General features: G+C 53.7%; 2 protein-coding genes and 1 long non-coding RNA gene across 12 annotated transcripts in view; 1 reads left to right on the top strand and 2 right to left on the bottom strand.

Annotated features, from left to right (window-relative positions):
- The window catches only part of LOC116577135, a 32,157-nt gene extending 26,127 nt beyond the window's left edge, over nt 1-6,030 (bottom strand). For 5 of the 8 annotated variants that reach the window (XR_004280403.1, XR_004280409.1, XR_004280405.1 and 2 more), the window contains exon 1: nt 5,925-6,030. This is a non-coding gene — a long non-coding RNA (uncharacterized LOC116577135). The other 3 variants (XR_004280408.1, XR_004280411.1, XR_004280406.1) reach the window with 3 other exon arrangements.
- A 175-nt stretch (nt 6,031-6,205) lies between these two features.
- PNPO (pyridoxamine 5'-phosphate oxidase) lies at nt 6,206-13,050 on the top strand. 3 transcript variants are annotated; one of them, XM_032319954.1, is made up of 8 exons: nt 6,206-6,386; nt 7,257-7,381; nt 8,954-9,053; nt 9,845-9,898; nt 10,118-10,246; nt 10,548-10,618; nt 10,855-11,060; nt 12,144-13,050. In XM_032319954.1, the coding sequence occupies exons 1-7, from the start codon at nt 6,222-6,224 to the stop codon at nt 11,021-11,023; spliced, it is 813 nt and encodes a 270-aa protein (XP_032175845.1). In that variant the 5' UTR covers nt 6,206-6,221; the 3' UTR covers nt 11,024-11,060; nt 12,144-13,050. The 3 variants fall into 3 exon arrangements, with proteins under 3 accessions (XP_032175845.1, XP_032175846.1, XP_032175844.1); XM_032319955.1 differs by having other exon boundaries at nt 12,124-13,050; XM_032319953.1 differs by having other exon boundaries at nt 11,460-13,050.
- Nucleotides 13,051-15,023: 1,973 nt separating this feature from the next.
- PRR15L (proline rich 15 like) lies at nt 15,024-20,089 on the bottom strand. The gene is made up of 2 exons (XM_032319956.1): nt 19,847-20,089; nt 15,024-16,219 (listed from the first exon to the last, which is right to left on the bottom strand). The coding sequence occupies exon 2, from the start codon at nt 16,187-16,189 to the stop codon at nt 15,887-15,889; it is 303 nt and encodes a 100-aa protein (XP_032175847.1). The 5' UTR covers nt 16,190-16,219; nt 19,847-20,089; the 3' UTR covers nt 15,024-15,886.
- Nucleotides 20,090-21,095: the final 1,006 nt, after the last annotated feature.

Here is a 21,095-nt window from a genome sequence, read left to right as displayed (position 1 = left end):
AAGGGAGAAGTGAGTCACACGGAACAGTGTGTGCTTTCTCCTAACAATAGCTCCTCTTCACCTCAAAGGGATACAGCGAGGGTCGAGGGTCGAGGGTCGCGGCTCTGTGCCGGGCCCTGCCGGGTTGGGTGCTGCGCTCTCCGCTCCCTCCCTGCTTGTCCTCTGTCACTGGCGACCTGCCTTGGCAACCAAAGAGCTTTTCCTCAGAGCCAGTCCACCCTCATGTCTATAGAAATAAAAAGGTAATGACCTCAGATCACAGGTTCTCTGTCCCTGATCATTGCACACAAGCCCTTTGGGAGACCCAGCCCAACAGTGCTACTCCCCGGGGCACCGCGGCCCCACAACCAGCTTCCATCCGACCTCTGTCTCATTGCTGCACAGGCGGGGGGAGACGTGAGGAGTGTCTCTCCCTCCTGGAAAAGTGTCTTGCTGTGTTCTGAGATGGGTTTGGTGGAGGGAAGGGGAATAGTAACACATTGCCCACTTTTTGCCCCATGGCCCCTTAGCTTTGCTCTTCTGCACAAAGAATGATCCTTTCCTAAGAGCGTGCTTTTTTCCAAGTCACATGCTTTTATGCTTCCTGTGCGGAAACCCCCCCGACTCCTGGGCAACCTTGGGTGATGAGGGTGCCAGGCCCCAACGTGCAGAAATGCCTGTTGGCACTTGGGATTTCCCCTCTCCAGTCAGATACTCAGGTCCAAAACTAAGGCCTGACTATCTCTGCCTCCCGTGGGGTGCCAGAGGCAGACAGGGAGTGGGAGAACACATTCTGCCCGGCGTGGGTGATGGCACAGGCGAAGAATGGACACTGGGGGCAAGTGGGCCCTCCTCTGCCTTAATCCAGCCCTGGTTTACTGGAGAATTGCTGGGCTGGGGGCATGGGGGACTGTTGATGGTATCATGCAGCCCTGGCTCACCCCAGGCCAGAGGCGTCCCCAGGACACCTGGTAGACCCTGGTTGAAAATCTGGGAGCAGGCCACCCCAGCAGCTCAAGAGTGGGGGCCATCCTGCCCAATACCGTCCTCTGCCCCTTTCCCTCTTCAGGGTTGTTTGCCCCAAGGCCACCCCTCACCACTCCCTCTTGTCTGCTCAGTGATGCTCAGTCCTGTGGCTCTTTTTTTTTTTTTTTTTTTTTTTTAGATTTTATTTATTTATTTGTCAGAGAGAGAGAGAGAGAAAACAGGTAGGCAGAGGCAGAGGGAGAAGCAGGCTCCCCACCAAGCAAGGAGCCCGGTGTGGGACTTGATCCCAGCAGGCTGGGATCATGACCTGAGCCAAAGGCAGCCTCTCAACTGACTAAGTCACCCAGGCGTCCCAGCACTGTCACTCTTTGACTGCAGATACTAGGATTTCAAGCCTGGAAGGAAAGGGGGCCGGGTCCCTCCTTTCTCAGATCCTCCCTCCTGGAGGCCATTCCAGGCAAAACACCTTTAAAAAACAAACTACTAAGGCAGCAAAGAGCTCAGGCTTCTTTCAAACTCCTCAGTCCGTCTTTACAATCACCTTCCCAGAGCCCTTTGAGGCCCCACACTTAAGTCTGACCAGGAGCCACACGCAGCCCCTCAGGTCCCTGGACGCAGCAGGCGCCCGTGGTTGACGGAGTGTGGCTGAGGTCTACGCGGCTGGGGGATTCCAGGGACCCTCACGCAGTGATTCACTGCCTTGGGAGACCTCTTGTGACCTGACCAAGGTCTTTGGGCTGGGATAAAGTCACGAGAGGGCCTGCAGTCCTGCTGGGAAAGGTGGCAGGCAGCTGGATTTCCTAGTGGAAGAGGGGAAGAGGGAGAGGAAGGGGCGGGACGTGAGCCTGGGAAAATGGCCTCCAGAACGGGCTGGCTGAAAAGAAAGCAAAGCACGGTGGGTCAGGGCCGAGAATCAGGGCTTGAATCAGGGGAGTCAAACACTGTCTCATCACAGGCACCGGTGAGAGGAAAGGCGAAGTGACCAGGAGTCAGGCCAAAAGCCAGGACCGACCAGGATTTCTCAAAGGAAGCCTAAGGAGCCGCCAGGTCATATTCCTTGGGTCCTGCCTAGGAACCTACCATCAGGCCCCCCCTCCCTCTGCCTGTGGCCCCAGTTACCAACGCAGCCAGGGCTGGGACTGGACTGATGCCCTAATGCCTCACTCAGCCTTGGAAAGCGTTACATCCCTCCAGCCCACGGAAACACTCAGCCCGGCCCCCACCGGGCCCCCAGGCCCACTCACCTTGCCTGGCACCCAGGTACAGAGAAGCTTAACGAAGGCAGTTTATGCATAAACATTATAGAATAGCGTTTCCTGGCAGGGATTTTGAGAAGGAGCCAGAGACGGTGAGGGATGTGGTCCCTCCCAGGAAGACGCTTCTAATGAGGGCTGGGGCGGAAAACGAACGGAAGGATGCATCTGGGAAGTGATCCCTGAGCACACCCAGGGGTTGTGAGAGGGGCTGACCACACAACCACAAGCAGGCCACTCAGGGAAGGGTCTGCGTCCTCTAGATCCCCCTGCAAGCCTCCGAGGACCCGGCTCCCTTTGGGGCCCCCCAACAAACATACTACTCGGGGCTGAGGTGGCTGTTGGCAGAGCACCAAGAACCCCGCTTCTGTGTGTCCTGAGTGCACCCCAAGGCTGGGCTCAAGAATGCCTGAGCCTCGGGCCCCCAGCACACCCCTCTGACCTGCCGTTGGCCCCCTGGAAGGTTGCATTTCACTGGCATCACTGCCATCTTCCAGGGCCTCGTCCCTCCCTGCCCCTCATCCTCCCTAATTCTCCCAGGCCCTCTTATCAGACATTCTGATCCTCCCCCATGGCTTCGGGTGCCACCTCGGGAGCTCGCGACGCCCAACCCTGTCTCATCAGCCTAGACCTCTCCCCTAAGCTCCAAACCCAATGATCAAACCTGACCAAACAGGCGTGTCCCATAAACCCTCACACTCAGCAGGTCTGATCAGCTTCCTCTTTCCCCCAAACCTCCTCCTCCAACATGCCCCACTTCAACAAACAGTCCAACCCATGGCACCTCAGCTTATCCCCATGAGTGATAGCCTCGCCTGGGGCCCCATCCCAGACTCCTGCACCAGGCTCCCAGCTCCCAGCTTCTGCAGTGTCACTAGATGTCTCTGTGTCCCTGCCTTTCCCTCCCTGACCCACCAGCCACTCGGTCACCAGCGCCAGGTCCCCGGACACAGTCACTAAGATCCAAGTGAAATACAGGATTCACCCAAACAATTAGACAAAAAGGTGACTTAAGAACATAAAGGCAAAAACATGGGAAGAAGACAGGCGAGGCACAGTCCCCAACCCCACAACACAGCCCTTTTGTTTCATACTGAGAAACCAGGGTGCCTCTTCTGTACGATGAAGCATTACCACTCATTTTCTATATACTTAAGACTCTCTCAAGAAAAGATTAATAATTTTACAAAGTTGGGGGAGGGAGGAGGGTGGCAAAGTGTTTAAGAAAAAGCAGGAACAATAAAACATTCATTTCTCTCACCCAGACAAAACCCCTACTGGGGTTTCAGCGGTAGCAGTAAGGCCGTCCCCTCTCTCTTTTGAGCTGTGGGGCTGCTTTGTGATCCAGACACCAAATCCCACTAGGCGGAAAAGCACAACAGAAGCCTACTTATTATTTTCAAGGCAGAAGGGAAAAATCTAGAAAGGCAACAAACGACAAACTTCCTTGCTAATCGTGGAGGATGGGAGAGGCTATTGGAATCTAGTACTTTTTCTGTCCATCTGGTCTTAAAAAAATAGAAATTAGATACTCTGGTTTGACAACAGCAAGAAAGATTTAAAAAAAAAAAAAAAAGACAGAATTGTTGTCTAAAAGCCTGGCCCTTTCCCTCTGTCGGATCACCAGCCCTGCCTGTTAGTCAAGCCTGCTGCCCACCTCATTATCTTGCTCTAGGAGAGCCCGGCTGTTTGTTCCACATTTCCAACACACCGTGCCTTTATTCACACTGTTCCCTCTTCCTGGCATGGCCGTTCCATTGTCCGTCTGGCAAACACTTACTCCATAAGACAAATCAAATGTCTCCTTCCTTTATGAAGGCTTCCTGTCTGACTCCTGGAGACACCTTTTCTCTCTGCTCCCCTTTTCCTCGCAGAAGTATCTGTTTAAGTACCAGTCACTCACCAGCCTTCAGATCTGCTTCCCCTGTAGACTACAAACCCCTTGTGGGCAGGAAGCATGTCGCCTTCTTAATCTTAGTATTCTCAGACCTAGCTCAGTGCCCAATAAAAGAAGAAGAAAATAAAGAAGGAGGAGGAGGAGGAGAAGTAGTAGTAGTTGTAGTAGTAGTCGTCGTCGTCTTTAACAGGGACACCTGGGTGGTTGAAGTGTCTGCCTTCAGCTCAGGTCATGATCCCAGAATCCTGGGATCGAGTCCCACATCAGGCTCCCTGCTCAGCATGGAGCCTGCTTTTCCCTCTGCCTGCTGCTCCCCTTTCTTGTGCTCTCTCTCTCTGACAAATAAATAAAATCCTAAAAAAAAAAAAAGTCTTTAACAAACGTCTATGGAATGAATAAATACCTAACTGAGCGCTTGGCTTTTAAGCGATTTAAACTATTCAAATAATCTTAGTCTGGTGCCCTAGTCTCCCGAGTCCAGGGTAGCATAGCCCAGGAGTGCTAAGAGTGTGGCCCCATGCACAAATCATCTGTATTGAAGGGCACTAATCACGCTTACACAGGTCCAAGTGCAGGGGTTTGGGAGGAGCCAAGAACAGCAGTGCTCCCATGTGGAAAGACAAAGTCAATCCAGTCAAGCCTCTCAGTCATGTAGATGGAGGAAAACGATGCCGCAAAAAAAATTCCAACCAGTGGAGAATCCACAGATCAACATCATTAAGTCTTGATACATGTATTATTTCATTGTAGCAAATTGGTCTTCCAGATTCCATTTGGCTCAAGCTACATCGATATAATAAAAGATGATAGGTATCTAATGTAGGGCTTTATGAAGCTTACCACCTAGTAATGCAAAGACCTGGGAAGGGCAGGACGTTCCCCTTACCTGACACAGTCCCCGGGCGCCTGCCTAGATGGTTCTTGCGGCTCCCCTTCCTGATGTTGGTAGAAACCGGGACTACAGAGAGGACTTGACCCAAGGCTGCCCCAGCCAGGCCTAAACCGGAATGGGCACTGGTAGATTTTCCGTGTCTCAGCCCTTTGTCCACAGGCTGGAAGTGGCTCTGCACAGCCACCTGCTCCCCTGGCCCTCAGCTATGGCTGGCATTACCTAGGAGCTAGACTCCAACTACCTAGGAAGGACAAAACGTGAAGAAGGGGGGGACCCGGCTAAGATAAGAGAAGCCCAGGAGAGGTGGGGCAACCTTTCCATCTACCAGAACACTGGCTAGTGTGAACTCCGCTGCACCAGGAAAGGAACAATCATGAGCAAAGGGAACAGCATGCTCTGACCCGGGGTTAAAGCAATGAGGCAGAGAGAGGGAGTTCAGAGCTGGACAAGGAAGATGGCTCTGGTCTGGGATGGCTTGATCTCAAATTTCCCTTTTCCCCTTTCCACTCAGCAGGCTTTCTTCCCACCCCACAGTCTCTTCCTGACCCTGCTGCATCTCCCCGCCCTCCACTCCACAGAACCACCCCCCCATACCCTCACGCAAATACACAGCCCCTATTCCTGTGATCCATAACTCACTTCAACCTCTCCCACTCTCCAGCCCCAATTTCTTCCCCCAACCGGACTGCCCCTCCTTCTGTGTCTCCCCATCACCGTGCCTCAGAGCCTGGCCCCTAATTCCGTTTTCCATTTGTCCTTTCCCGGCCCACCGGCTTCTCCCCCCAGGGGGCTACTTCCTGCACTAGGCTCTCCTCCAGGCACCTGCTAGGGGCCAGCCACTTAACATTGACCACTCCCCTCAAGCCCCCGGCGACTCATTCCCCGCCCCCCGCCTGGGCGGCTGCAGTCCCTATACCTTTAACAAACCTCCACGTGCGCGTTAACGGCGGTGACAGCATTTCCTTGTCTCTCTGCTCCCGCCCCCGGAGGCGCCGCCCATTGGCCGCTGGTTTCCTCTATTCTCGCTCTAATTGGCCTCGCTCCCAGAAAACTCCAACCAATGGCCTCTCCGCGCCTGTCTCCCTCCTCCGACCCCGAGCTCCCATTGGCTCCAAGGACTTAGGATCTGTTAGCTGGCGAATTCTTCCGTCCCCCGGGTAAACTCCCGCGCTGAGAAATTGGTTCCGAATCCAACGGAACCCAACGCTGGGCGATGGCGGGTCACGTGGCTGGCGGCCTCATGACGTGCGGATTGCGAGGCGTCACCGTGACGTTCGGGCGACCTGCCGAGTGGCCCCGCTACCTCCACCACTTGTACGGTGGCGGTGTCAGCATGGACCTGGGCCCGATGCGCAAGAGTTACCGCGGGGACCGAGAGGTGCGACCACCGGGGCAAGACCTCCCGCAGGGCGGGGGAGGAGCCCCACGGGGTGGGATTGGGGTCACCCCCGTAGGAGAAGGGGGTTCCAAGACAACCGGGGTGGGGGAAGGGGCTCTGGGGAACAAGGATGAAGAGAGGCTGCGGGTTGCGGCGGGTGAGAACGCGAGCTCTGGAGAGGCCCCGGGGTGGGATCCTGCCGCTCACCGTGCGTCACTAACAACCCCTCTGGGCCTCAGTTGCCTCACCTGGGAAGTGAGTACCGAACTCGCAGGAATGTTGTGGACTTTGATATTTGCAACGTGCTTGGAACAGTGATAATCAGCTTCTAAATATTTGATAAGTAACACATGGGAGAGGGGTACTGACTCACGGACGGAGGGGAGGAGAGAACGCCTAGATCTCACTGCCATCAGTCAGTACCTTTCCTTCCCTTTTGGAGAAGTTCTTTTCCTTTTCCCTCCTTGGAGGAGAAACCAACTGTTTTAGAATTGAGGCCCGGAGCTGCAGTTTTTAAAATCTAGTTGCGTGTGAGCTTTTCCAGAAATAGTTGTTAAACATGCAGTTTTTCACCGAACCTCAGACCTACGGAGAGTTTGTGGGGGTGGAGCCCAGGAATATGGCTTTTTTCTTTTATGCTCCCCAGGTGATAGGTTTGACGCTCTTGACATGAAACTCTGATTCATCCATCACTGCTGTGGGACCTGGCCAGTTACGCCACGTTTTTTATGCCTCTGTCCTCACCTGTAAAATGGAGCTAGCAGAACCTATTTCCTGGGTACTGTTTTTTGTTATGAACAGTGCCTGGAACAGTACCACATACACAGTAAGCGTTATAAGTGTTCATTAAATAAAACTCTCCTTTCCCAGGCATTTGAGGAAACTCAGCTGACGTCCCTGGACCCCATGAAGCAGTTTGCTGCCTGGTTTGAGGAGGCCGTTCAGTGTCCTGACATAGGGGAAGCCAATGCCATGTGTCTGGCTACCTGCACCAGGTGGGCATAGCCGTGGGCCCGTCTGTGGGTGGGTACAGGTGAAGTAAGAAACTAGGAAGCTCTCAACTTGGTGGAATGCAAATTTATGGTTATAGCTGTGTTACTAAGATGCTCTGTGACCTCAGGCAAGTTACTTGTCCTCTCTGGGCCTCTGTGTCCTTATCTGTAAACCAAAGATCAGACTTTACTTAATTCCATTTCAGTAATAAAAATGTAGTCCCTCGGGCAGCTGGGTGGCTCAGAGGGTTAGGCCTCTGCCTTCGGCTCAGGTCGTGGTCTCAGGGCGCTGGGATTGAGCCCCACATCAGGCTCTCTACTCAGCAGGGAGCCTGTTTCCCCCTCTCTGTCTACTTGTGATCTCTCTCTTGGGAGTCAAATAAATAAAATCTTAAAAAAAAAAAAAATGTAGTCCCTCATTCATCTCTGCCCCTGATGCTCTCACCCCCAACACCCATGTCTCCCATCTCCCCGTTTACCCAATTCCCATCTGTCCTTTAAAAGCTGCATCTCCTGGAACTTCTCCATAAAGCTCTCTACCTCTGCTGAAATCTAGCGTAGTGCTTGGTTGTATTATGTATTTGACAATCAGTCATATAACCTTGAGACACCTCTTACATTAGCCTGTTATTCAACTCTTGTCCTCACTCATTAAAGTGTAAGGTCTTGGGGCGCCTGGGTGGCTCATTGGGGTAAGCATCTGACTCTTGGTTTCAGCTCAAGTCATGATCTCAGGATTCTGGGATTGAGCTGCCAGGGTTGCTGCTCAGTGGGGAGTCTGCTTCTCCCTTTCCCTCTGCTCCTCCCCAACCCCCCAGCTCATACTCTCTCTTTCTCAAATAAATAAAATCTTTTTTAAAAAGTGTAAGGCCTTGAAGGCAGGGCTCTGGTACTGTGCCCCAGGATATTCCCCAGAGTCCGAGTAGAGGTCCTAATGTAACTGCCCTTTCTGTGATTGCTAAGCCCTGGCTGGTTGTTTTGGTGTTGGTCACCACCCCAAGAGCCTTGTTAACCTGCTAGGTACTAAAATACCACTGACTGGTAGGTGTAACCAGCAGAGATTTATTTCCTCACAGCTCTGAGAGCTAGAAGTCCAAGATCAAGGTGCTGTCAGGATGGGTTCCTTGTGAGGCCTCTCTTTCTGGCTTGAGATGGCCACCTTTTTGCTTGTCCTCGCATGGCCTTTCCATGGTACATGCAGGGGTTGGGAGGGAGGAAGGGAGGGAGAAGGAGAGAGAGAGAGAGAGAGAGATCTTTCTGGACACCAGGCCTATTGGATTAGAGTCTTACCTTTATGACGTCATTTAATCTTAATTATCTCTCTAAAAGCTCTGTCTCCAAATAGACCCACTTTGGGGGCTTCAGCATAGAACAAGTCCCAGGCAATAGTGTCCTGCCCGTACCTCTAGGACAGATCCTCAGGGTGGGGGTGGGGTGGCCATGGGTAGCTGGCACCCCCTGACAGTGCAGAATAAGAGGGCACAGGCATGGGGAGCGCAGGGGAGCACCTGGGGAGAGGGGTGGTAGCAAGCACAACGACATGGGCTCTGACCACACACTCTGGTCTTTGCCCAGAGACGGAAAACCCTCTGCCCGCATGGTGCTGCTGAAGGGCTTTGGCAAGGATGGCTTCCGCTTCTTCACTAACTTCGAGAGTCGGAAGGGAAAAGAGCTGGTGAGGGGCCCGCAGGGGCCAGCCCTGGCTTCCTTCATCACCCTCCAGTGCCACCCCTGCCACACTGCACTTGCTGGCTGTGCTCAGGCGCCATTCTGCTTGCGGGCCTTGGCAAGTGCCTCTGCTGTGGAGGAGTGCTCTCTCTGGCCACCCCATCTCTGTCATCTGCTTCCCTAAGTAGCTCCCGTGTAACCTCCTCGGGAAAGTCCTCGATCCCCGTGCCACATCAGCTGTTCACCCTCGTGGTAACTTGTAACTTTACTTGCTGCCTTGTTTTCCATTGATAACTGTGCCTTTGTTCGGTTATGTGATTGAGATTTGTCTCCTCCACGAAACATCCAGGAAGCTCTGTGGGGGCAGAGGCTGCATTCATTGTACGCCTGGTGTCCCCTCTGTGCCTCTCCTGGTGTCAAGTCCAGTGTTGATCCTTTGTGTGCATTCGACTCATGAATCCAAAGGACTCCCCAAGCCCGTGGTGGCCGTAGATGCATTTCTGCGGACTTGCACATCTATGGATGAGAGAAATGGCAGAGCCTCAGTCTGGAGTCCATCTGGCTCAGGTTCTCAGTGCGGCTCTAGCACTTTCTGTGTGAGCTTGGGCAGGTTCCTTAACCTGAGTCTGTCTCTACCCCTGGAAAAGTAGGCCTACCTTTGAGGGTTTAGATGAGATGTGACAGTGAATGCCTGCCCCGTGGGTCTGCACATTACAGGCTTCCTGCCTCCTTTCTGCATGGTGGAGGTGTTCTCCCTGCTGCTCGGATGGTCGACTGTGAGTTCTCTTTCATTTCCAGGACTCCAATCCCTTTGCTTCCCTTGTCTTCTACTGGGAGCCCCTCAACCGTCAGGTGAGTGAGCATTCCCGAGACAACCTGGGGCTCGCTATGGAGGAGCCCAGTGGAGGGCACCAGGCCAGGCAGATTTCCTGTCTCTCTTAATGAGCTGGCCTAGTTGGGGCCAGCAGTGGTGGGGCAGTGGCAAAGGGAAGAAAGAGAGGAAGGGGACCTGTGTTGGTGGGGAGGGCAGATGGCGAAGAATGCCATCTAGCCAGGGCCGTCCCTGAGCAGGTGCGTGTGGAGGGCTCCGTGAAGAAGCTGCCTGAAGAGGAGGCTGAGTGCTACTTCCACTCCCGCCCTAAGAGCAGCCAAATCGGGGCTGTGGTCAGTAACCAGAGTTCTGTGATCCCCGATCGGGAGGTGAGTTGGGTTCCTCCTTGGTTCTCTGGGTGGCAGGGGCCTTAGCTCATCCCCCAGCAGCTGTCCACTACAAGTGCCAGGGCCCGCCCTCTCCAGCAAAATGAAGGGGTGGTCTCCTTGGGGGAGTGGGGGAAATGGACTTCCTTTCTGACCCTCTGGTTGGACTGTGCTCCGAGAGGAGAGAGGCCAGCCTCTCTTGCTCACCTGCGTCCCCTGGGTCACAGCATGTGCTTAGTAAACAGTTAGTAAGTGAATTCACTGACTCAGTCCAGGCCTTCCTGTGTTTCCTTCCCCTGGACAGTATCTGAGAAAGAAGAATGAGGAACTGGAGCAGCTCTACCAAGCACAAGAGGTGCCAAAGCCAAAGTACTGGTGAGTGATATAGCTGGTGGGCGTCCAGACGGGGGCACAGAACCGTCATGTTTACTCAAAACTGCTCTATCTGTGGCATTACAGACCTACTCCCCGCCTCCCAAACATCATCAGATTCATCCTTCCAACTTCCATCAAGGGGCCCTGGGATGGGCTGGGATGGGGACGCCGGGGGTGGGGACGGTGTCCTGCTGGAAAATTGCACAGAGCACCAAACGCACTGCTTCTCCTTGAAGGGGTGGCTACATCCTGTACCCGCAAGTGATGGAGTTCTGGCAGGGCCAAACCAACCGTCTGCATGACCGGATCCTCTTCCGGCGGGGCCTGCCAACAGGAGACACCCCTTTGGGGCCCATGACCCACCGTGGGGAGGAAGACTGGCTGTATGAGAGGCTCGCACCCTGATTCGAAGTCTGCTGGCGCCTGCTGGAGCTGGCACCGGGTGCTAAGAGAGGGTGTGGGATGGTGGGCGTGACTTTCTAGACTCAACCCATTTCCCTCCCCCACTCCTTATATTTAAAACTCTTCAGAGTTCAAGCTCCAAATTCTGTATCTTTAGTTGGCTCCCAAGTAGGTAGGTAGTCTAGTGGAGCATAAACAGTGGCAGAAAAAAATCCCATAATTATTTTCTTGACCTTGAATATGATTTATTGGAATAGCTCCCTCTAGAGGTAGTAGCTGGTGTGGTTCCCTTTTCCAGGGACCTGGGGCGGGTCCCTGCTGCCCTGTTAGGGTGTGACTGGGTCATACCGCCAGGAGCAGACTGGTTCCAGCCTAAGCACCCAAGGCAGTGTAGCCAATCTGGTTTTTTTTTTCTTGTCAACAATTTGAAATTTGACAGGGAGAGACCCAGAGCGTGAGAGGCATTTTAGCAAGTCCTTAATGGCAGCCAAGAAACAACAGTTTCCAGCCACTTCTGTTGTCATTCCCTGAGTGACCCTTGGATCCCTCCTCCCCACGTGTGGGCTGTGTTAACCCCTCCTGCCTCAAAACACCCATTATCCCTTTGTTTGTTTGTTTGTTTGTTTCGTTTTGTTTTGTTTTTTTAAAAGGAAGTTTTTGGATTAAACTAGCCAGAATCAATTTCTGTTGCTTGCAACTTAAAGAAACTTCATTAACTTACTAATAGGATATTTTTATAGCCCTGTTCCCTACTGATAACTGCTTCCCCTTATCTGAAGCACAACAACATGGAAAAGAGATTAAATGTATTCTCTGGAGCTCCAGAGGACCCAGAGGTGGGAGTTGGACGGATGTGGGTTTCCTCTCAGTTGGGGGAGAGACTTGAGACAACCATGATCCAGTAATCGGGAGTGGGCTACCTAGTTAGGTAGCAAGTGTCTCTAGACGTATTGGATCCCAGGGAGTCAGGAGTTTTATAGAAGGGCTTCATGACTTGTACCTACGAGCCAGGCAGATTTCAGTCAAGCTTTACTTTCCATGTTCGTTTCTGAGAACAACATACGTGTGTGTGTCTGTGTGTGTGTGTGTGTGTACATACACAGATGTCTGTTTCATTTTCCAGGTATAGAATTGTTACAGAGCTATGTTTCGGTACTCACGGATCCCCTTCAACTGCCCCCCTCCTCTGGGGGGGATGACTCCTAGACACGGGTTTCTATCCCTGCTGAAATTACCCAGAAATGTTCATCACATATAGTTTCACTGGTCTGAGTGAGGTCTGAACTTTCAGGAACGTAAAAGCTCCCCAGAGACTTCTGTGCAGCCAAAAGTTGAGACCCCCCGAGTTGAGATCCTCGCTACCCCGTGTGGTCCACGGACCAGCAGCACCACCACTTAGGAGCCCACCCTCAGCCCACCCATGAATCCTGTCCTGCATTTAATAAGCCCCCCCCCCAGGTGACCAGTTGCAGTGTCCCCCACCTCCACAAACAAATGACCTCCTACCCTCACCATGGGATTCCTCATCAGGCCTGCATTGAGGCCTGCGCTGAACTGTGTTTGCACACTTCTTGAGCACAAGTCTGGTGACCAAGGACAACTTGAACGAATGGCCTCCAGGCTGTGGAGGGGAGCCAGGCTGGGTAAATGTTTGCTGTGACTAAGCCAGAATCTGAGAACTGTTATTTTACGCGTTGGCATGGAACTCACCAGCTCTGTAAACTGTTTCATTCCTCTGTGTGGGCGTGTGCGCTGCTTCGGTGCCTGACATTCATGGGCTCCTCCCAGGGGGCCCCTGTTGGGGGTTGATCCCCCTCTTAAGCCTGAGTGTGGGAAGGCACGATGCTAACCCTATGGCCACCAAAGGAGATGGTGCTGGGGTGCCCTTCTCTGCCTTGTCCCATTACTAGGAGCTCTGTATCCCCCACCCGCTCTCTGAGCCTGGGTTCAGCTGTTCCCCTCCTGTTCTTTGACAATCACTGTGCCAAATCTGTAATAAAACTTCGTCAGCCGTGTGTGATATTAATGTTCAACCTGGCCCAGCCGCATGCTCGCATACCCCACCAGCCTAGGAAGGAGGGAGTTGGGGGCTTAAGGGCCCCCCTCCCCCCTCAACTCCACCTCTCCATAGTGGTTGGATGGCCAGCAGGGGGAGCCCACCGCCCAGGGCTGACCTCTGGGGGCAGTGCAGGCCAGTTGGAGCCCGCCTCTCCTGCCTTCCCCTTCCCCCTGTTGGGTCGTGTCCCAGTGAAACTGTGGTCGATAACCCATAGCCTCTCACAGCTCCTGCCCATATTTGTACTCTCGGTTCCTCCTCCTCTGGCCTTGTGGAAGTTTGCAGCTGCCTCCCTCTGCCTCCCTGGCCAGCCAGATTTCCCTTTGGCTTTTAGCACACACCCACCCCCTGCCCCCCAGCTTAGGGGTAACTGGGGTTTCCATGGAAGGTTCCTGCGGACATCAGAGACTGGAGCAGGATCTCATGCACCAGGGGTAATGGCCATGTGGTGTCAGTATTGGATAGAAGCCGGGCCAGGGGGTCCAGGGCCCAGGCTCATCCCCAAACCCCCCCTCCCTCAAGCAATCTCAGGATGGGCAGAAGTGATCTGGTGTCTCAGAGTACACTCAGCCTCTGGGCTGGTTAGCTTTCCCCTACTGGTGCCAGAATCAGGATTCTAAGCCCCAGGCCATTACCCTCTGCCACCCTACCTCCCCTTCTGCAGAAGGTGACTGGACTCCTTTCTTTGCTCTGAGTCTCAGTTTCCCATCCCCCCGCAAGCAAGTGCCTTCACTTCTCCACCTCAACTAACTCAGCTGGAAAATGGGGATAATGACAGCACCAGTCTCCAGGTGATGAGGGGACTGACCGAGGAACCTCATGGAGTACTTGCCACAGGGCCTGGTCCACTATAAACTCTGTAAACACTGGCTATTCACAGTGGACAGGACTAGAGTAGGGGGAAGTCGGGTCCTCCATGGGACACTTCACAGATTGGGTAATTGGAAGGATCCTAAAAGTTCTACGAAGTGGGAGGGATAGGGAAAGAGGCCCGAGGAACGGCATTTTACCTGAACCAGCCCACCTTCCCTCCCTCCAGCTCCTGGTGTCATTCATCCTCACAGTTCCCCCTTGCCTGGGTGAGGCCACCCAACAAAGGCCCCCTTGTATGGTTCTGTTTGTTTTGGTAATAAATTTCCTGAGCAACACTCCCTGGGGTGGAGTGGCCCGACAGCCCGCAAGGAACTGACCTGGAAGCTGCATGACCACATTATTTAGTGGCCACCTTGGTTTCTCCCTGTTCCCACCAAGAGCTCCAGAGATGTGTCCAATTTTTTCTAGCTCCCAGCTCCTGGGGCCTGAGAAAGATCTGGATCTGACAGCACAGGGAGCACACTCTTTCCTCTTCCTTAACCAGAAGCTGTGGGCTATGGTGGAGCTCCTTAATAAAGGAAGAAGGAGGACACCCATATTAACTGAGCACCTACTATAGGACTACTTAGGGGGCATTTAATATTGACCATTCCCCCAAAAAAGATATGATTACAGGAGAGAAACCTGAGGTTTAGAGAGCATTTTTTTAAAAAGTATTCCCCAAATCACCCAGCAACTAAACGGTGGAATGAGAATTTGAGTCCTGACCCTAAACCAAACCCCCGCAACTGTGGGGTCAATCACCAAAGGTCTCCTCTACTCTCTTGAAGTCCCCGATGTTCTCTCTGTTGATCACTTAGCTGAAACTAGCCCCTACCCTTGCTATATTTTCATACTGAGGACCCCTTTATTTTTAATTTAAAAAGATCTTATTTTTAAGTATTCTATAGACCCAACATGAGGCTCGAACTTAAAACCCCCAGACCAAGAGTCACGTGCTCCGTCGACTGATCCAGCCAGGCGTCCCCTGGAGACCCTTCCTGATGCTTGAAAGGAACGCTAAGCACATCACTTAAATGCAGGGAGTAAAGGCACGAGAAACAGTCCTCAGGAAATGTAAGACAAAAGCATAAATAGGTTCTCTGCTTTTGCAGCATTGTTTATTACAAAGAGAGAAACCTACAATTATTTTTTTAAACAAAATTCAAGGCTCCAGGACTCATCTCTGCGGCTTGTCCTTCTTAAATACCAGTAGGAGGGGAGAAGAGAGCTGGCGGCTTTTAGGTCCTATCAGAGCCTCCCTAGCTGCTCCCTGAATTTGGACCCATGAGCCAGTGCACTGTCCCTTTGAGGATGTGTGCAGGAAACTGTGGGGCCCTCACCTGGTCTTCTGCAGCAAACCCAACCCCCCCCCCCCCCGAGTGCCAGTGTCCTCCTCTCCTTGCACACCTAGGGGAAAAGTTCCAGAAGTTTCCCTCATGTGGGAGGAGGTAAGCTCAAGTTCAGGGTCTCCGCCTCCTCCAGCTCCAGGAAACCACCCCATCATGTGGCTTCTGGAAAAGTCATGCTTAGAATTGGTCCAGGGAACAGCTGTGGGTAGAGAAAGTAAAGGGAGCCGCAATCGAAACTCACCCTTGACCCTGTGCCACTGGAGGAGGAGAAGTCTGTCCGCCCCCTCTCTCCGCCCCTCGCCATGCCCACCTCCCTGCCGGCACTGCCACGGCTCTGAGGAGGGCTGTCCTTCTGCGTAGGACTTCTCATCCTTGGACTGGAGTGCCTTTGTATGTGCTGGGGACGTGGGACGACCTTGGGAGAACCCAGACCTTCCAGAAAGCTGGGGCACATAAATACAAACCTAAAACCAGACCCTGCCTGCCAGCAGGCATCAAGGGCCCCACAGAGTCAGCTGTGGCCAAGGAGGCCAGCGTGGCCAGCTCCTGTCGCAGGTCCGGCTGACGGCAGGAGTAGGGAGGTATTAGGGTCCTCCTGGGCCTCCTTCACTGTCCTTTGCCATCCCTGTCATCAAAGAGGTTGGGGTTTTCTGCCAACGTGGCCCGAACTTTCTTCTTCTCCTTGAAGCGGCCTGAATTGGAGACTTTGACGTGCTTGCCCTTTGTATTCTTGTCCACGATCTTCTCCAGGCGGGTGTTATAGTTGCCATTGGGGTCCCCCCCCTCAGGCCGAGGGGGCTCGGCGCTGCCCTCCGTTGGAGCATAGGTGTCGGGGATCTCATACAGCACCTTCGGAGCAGATTTCTTTTTCCGGAGGAAGGTCAGCTTCCACCAGCCGACTTCGGTCATGGCCGTCCCCGGAGCCGAAGGTGGGGCTTTCTGCAGGAACACGGTGGGACAGTGAAAGGGGTCAGTGGGGAGAAGGGAGGTGCCTTGGAGCAGCCATCTCTAGCTCCTAATCATGGGCTGTTTTAAGAATCCAGGCCTGAGGGCGCCTGGGTGGCTCAGTGGGTTAAGCCGCTGCCTTCGGCTCAGGTCATGATCTCAGGGTCCTGGGATCGAGTCCCGCATCGGGCTCTCTGCTCAGCAGGGAGCCTGCTTCCTTCTCTCTCTCTCTCTGCCTGCCTCTCAGTGTACTTGTAATTTCTCTCTGTCCAATAAATAAATAAAATCTTTAAAAAAAAAAAAAAAAAAAAAGAATCCAGGCCTGAGGGAGGGGAGCCTGGGTGGCTCAGTGGGTTAAAGCCTCTGCCTTCGGCTCAGGTCATGATCCCAGGGTCCTTGGATAGAGCCTGCTTCCTCCTCTCTCTGCCTGCCTCTCTGCCTACTTGTGATCTTTGTCTGTCAAATAAATAAATAAAATCTTAAAAAAAAAAAAAAAGGAAGAAGAGTCCAGGCCTGAAAGGATTGAAGGTGGAGCTCAACGAACCCAGGGTTCAGATAAGCGCTACGATACCAGAAGAGAGAGGGGTCTGGGGAATGGGTGGCAGGCATTGGATGGACAGAAACACCCCATGCATTCTGATTAGAATTCATTACAAAATATATAGGATTTATGATTTGGAGAGTAATTTGGACTTCCCAGTGGGGACCAACAGGAGTGGAGTTGTTGTGGGTTTTTTTTCCTAAGTGGGAGGAGCCTCAGGGCAGGGGTGGGGGGTGGGGAGAGGAGTCCTGGGACTGCACCAGCCTTGTGACCTCTAGCAAGGTACTTCTCTGGACCTCAGGGTCCTCACCTGTCCCTTCCAGCGCTAACCTTTAGCTCTAAGGTGAATCCCCGCCCTCTGCAGCGTGCTCTGCAAAATAATACAGGTAATGGTAATAATCACTGAGGGACAACTCCTTTCCCCACCCAGCTTCCATGAGCACAGGAGTGTACAGGAGAGCTGAAAATTGGAGGGAGGTTTTGGGGGTCACAAGTGCCCGTGAGATATACTTATCACACAGGCCGACTCTTCACAAGGAACCCAGCGGGGATGGGGCTTGGGGGCTGACATCCAGGCTTCTCCACTGAAAAGCCATGTGCCCTGCCATGAAGTGGCCTGACACGGAGGTGGCCTCATCTTTTACTCATTTCCACAAAATTGCTGTCTGAGCTAGTGGGAGTTTTGGGAGACACGGCTGCCTGGACATGGTTGCCAGGGGGTGCGTTTAAGACAGAGGAAGGAGACGGCAGATTGGAGGAGTTCCGAGCAGCGGAAGGGCAGGCAGAGGGATGAGAAATCAAGGCATCTCTGGGCCTGGAGAGGGTGGTGGGGTGATTCTCAGGAACCTGCATGCGGCAGAGAAGGGTCCTGGGGTGGAACAGTAGCCACCATACTCCAGAAAGCTAGATGGTCAGGTGGGCCGAGCACAGATGAATCAATCACCTCCTTTTAGAAACCAATGGTCTTAACCACATTTTCTGAGAAGACCAGAAAGAAATATGACAAATGATGAACAGTGGTTTTCTTTATGGAGAAGGGATAGAGGCTATTTTCTCCCGGTTTATTTCTGATTTCTAGATATTCCATAATAAGCGTGGTTTTTGTTTTGTTTTTTTCTTTTCTTTTCTTTTCTTTTCTTTTCTTTTTTTAAGAGGGAGAGCAAATCAAATTTGGGGGAAAATGGAAACAAGATGCTGACCTAGGCTTGGAATGGGTTGAATGCCTGCCTCCGTGGGCCCCTTGTTGCGGTTGTCCCCTTTCCTCCCATATACTCAGCCCCATGCCCAGAGCGCATGCTTGATGGACTCCTTCCTGCCTCTTCATCTGGGAAGCAGATCCTACATTGCTCTGTCCCTCTGGCTGAGTTCAAGTAGCAGGAGAAGCCCAGGGGAGATCTCGTGCAGCTCCCACTTAGAAAGTGAAGGAGGGGTGAGAGTGGCCAGGTAAACATTTCCAGGGCACCCCGGGGAGGCGAGCACATGAAGGGGATGGCCTGAGAGGTTTGCTTTGGCAGCCTGCCTCAACCGGGCTTAGCACAACCTTGCACAGAACTTGGTGTTCCAGAATGGGTTTCTGGAAGGAGTTGGGGGGGTGGCACTTGCTTGGCCTGGTCTGGGGCAGGGCCCATGACCCCACCACCGCCCATCCGAGGTTGGATGGGAGGAACTCAGGGAGTGGAGGACCCTGCTGGTAAGCCAGGCAGTAACATCTGACTGCCCACCCCCTTGGGGGGCAGCGCTTTTGCCCCTGCAGCTAAAACACACCTACTCTAGCAGTTCCTGCCAGTCGGCTCCCATGGGGCTTAACTCTCTCTCGTTGGAATGAAGCAAGTGACAGATCACCGGGAACTTAGCAATAAACCTTGGAGAAACCGGAATAGCCCTCAGACCCTGCCCTGGGGTTTCAACCACCGCACAAAGGCATCTCTTGGCCTTGAACTCTGGTCTAAGATGCCTTTTGCGGTCCCTTATGCCTGAGAGGACAGACAAGCACCGGTAAGAAAGTATCTGCCCCTTTTCAGCAGGACTGACAATGGAAGTCTGAACAGAACAGATCAATTGGAGGACCATTCTTTGTTTTACAAAATAACCAAACCATAAGATCCTTTTCAGGAGTGAGCCACCCCAAAGCAGTATAACATCTGATTTGCTTTACAAAAAAAAAGTGCTGTGATATCAAAAGCTATGGAAAGTTAGAAAGAGCAATACAACTACTGCGGCATGGCCGTGCTGATTCACAGGCCAGAGGGGGCTGGGGGCTGGAGGTGTACTTGGGATCTCAAGCGGATCAGCATTTAGTGACATGTGGTGGCCCCCGCCGTCAGCCTGCACGCAGGCTGGCCAAGCTGAGGGCTGGGCCATTGCCCTGGGGCCCTGCAATCCAGGGGATGATAGGAATCAGCCCAGAGGGTGCTGGCTACACTTCTGCCGTTTGCAAGGCTTCAGAGCCCACAGACGGCCTGCGGGATAGACTGCCCCCCTCCCCTAGGACCGCCAGCCCTCTGGTATGCATGTGGCCAGCCCAGGACAGGCCCCACTGCCCTGACTGAGTTCTGTGAACTCCTCTAAGGACCTTGCTCAGACTGGCCCAGGCCCCTTCGGAGCTGGAACGAGTTAACCATTGACTGTGGGAGGTGGAGGGGTGGAGGGGAGTTGAGGAGGCACTCGGGGCTTTAAGACCACACCCAGAAACACCCCTCCCCCCATATCCCTCCACAGGGGCCCTGATGGCACTTCTCCATTCTGGATAAGACTGGGGTACCCTGGAGAAGAACAGGGAGATCCCCACCAGATAGCCAGAAACACCCTCCAGGCTGGAGGCTAGGCTCCTGCTTAGCAAGCGTTAACGGAGAACAGCTCAGGACTGAAACTTTCCCAGAAAGAGCTCTGCTGGAGGCCTGGAATGACTCCAAGAGCCAGTGGGATGAGTCTGACTTCTGCCTGCCCACCTAGGGAGAGATGGGAGCCAGCCTGCCTGGGTTTTCCTTCCCAGTTAGGCTTGTCAGCCACGGAGGCAGAACTGGGTGCCCTGACTGTGCTCTGTGCCTTGGTTTCCCCACCCGCTCTCCCTCTGCCTGTACCTGTAATCCTGACTGCTCCGGGCTGGAGGTGAAACCTTCCTTAGAGAAGGAGCTGAGTGTGGCAGCTGCCCGGGCGGGAGGCTGGGAGAGGTAGGGGTGCCTCCAGGGTTCCACGCCAGAAAAGGCTCCGGCGAGAAGATCTGGGTGGGAGCAGCTGTGCGGCAGGTGCCAGAGAAACAGGTGCAGCGGCGGGTACCTGCCCCACTGCGGCTCCAGGAGTCAAGGTGAACCTGAAACCCAGCCCCTCCCGGCTAAGTAAACAGAAGCAGAGGCCGGATCTGGCTGATGAATATTCATTACCCCAGAAATCCAATCCCAGTGCCCCTGCACCCACCCAGAAGCCAGGGTCCTCCGGGGATCACCTCGGCAGGAAAAGGAAACCCCAAGGGAAGTCTGGGGCAGGAGAAACAAGGGAGCCTCTCTCCTGTTTCCCCATTCTCATGGGCCTGGCTGCACCCCACCCCCCAACTGTAGCCAAGGTCACCCTCACCCCTTTCATGCCTCCAAGAAGCTCAGACCCTCTGCAGCACGGACGGTGCCTGGATGTTGCCCCAGGCACAACCTGGAAAGGGTTAAGCGCCGCTGCTCCCTTTGGCCAGGCGGGACAGGACAGGGTACACCCCAGCTCCTTTGAACTCCCGAGTCGAAACCAGTCCCTGGTTAAACTGGTTGGCAGACCGGTTCCCAAGCTGTCCGCTCCACCCCAAAGCTCAATGCTCCTCTGGCGGGCACAGGGTGGGGGGCTGCGGTTCCCTCCTGACCTGAAGGGCCCCTTCTCAAGATGGGGGGTGGGGTGGTCACTGCCCCTGCCTCACCAGCATCTTCAGACCCAACCACCCTCGAACATGGACAGAGGGGCATGGGGGCATTTGTATTTGTGAGGTGGCGAGAGAGGGTAAGGTAAGAATGCAGAGTGTGTGCACACACGCTCCTGATCACTGACCACCAGCCAGGGCTGCCTTTGCAGCTCACTCTGTGCCTACATCCCTGGAGATTGGGGAAATCTGCTGCACGGTCAGGGGCTCTGTAGCTGCCTGTCCTGGGGATGCCCAGCTTCGATGCTCAATCCACCTGCGCAGCTACCTTACTCCAAGGACTGAGTAGGTATATGCCAGGCTCTGAGCGGGGCACTGGGTGGAGGAAAGGCAGATGATTCTCCATTTCCTTGGGCTCCTCATCCCCTCAATCAACTCCCAAACTACCCAACTCTCAAACCTGCCCTACTATTTCCAACCCTGCTTCTACTCGG

Source organism: Mustela erminea, chromosome 18 (assembly GCF_009829155.1).
Source record: "Mustela erminea isolate mMusErm1 chromosome 18, mMusErm1.Pri, whole genome shotgun sequence".
NCBI lineage: Eukaryota > Metazoa > Chordata > Mammalia > Carnivora > Mustelidae > Mustela > Mustela erminea.
This window is presented reverse-complemented; position numbering and strand designations above follow the sequence as displayed.

Bases quoted from the DNA above. Each gene is read 5' to 3' on its own strand.
- PNPO (XM_032319954.1), top strand. From the start codon at position 6,222: ATGGCGGGTCACGTGGCTGGCGGCCTCATGACGTGCGGATTGCGAGGC. The intron at 10,247-10,547 runs GTGAGTTGGGTT...TCCCCTGGACAG, and splicing joins CTGTGATCCCCGATCGGGAG to TATCTGAGAAAGAAGAATGA. The intron at 10,619-10,854 runs GTGAGTGATATA...TTCTCCTTGAAG, and splicing joins GTGCCAAAGCCAAAGTACTG to GGGTGGCTACATCCTGTACC.
- PRR15L (XM_032319956.1), bottom strand. From the start codon at position 16,189: ATGACCGAAGTCGGCTGGTGGAAGCTGACCTTCCTCCGGAAAAAGAAA.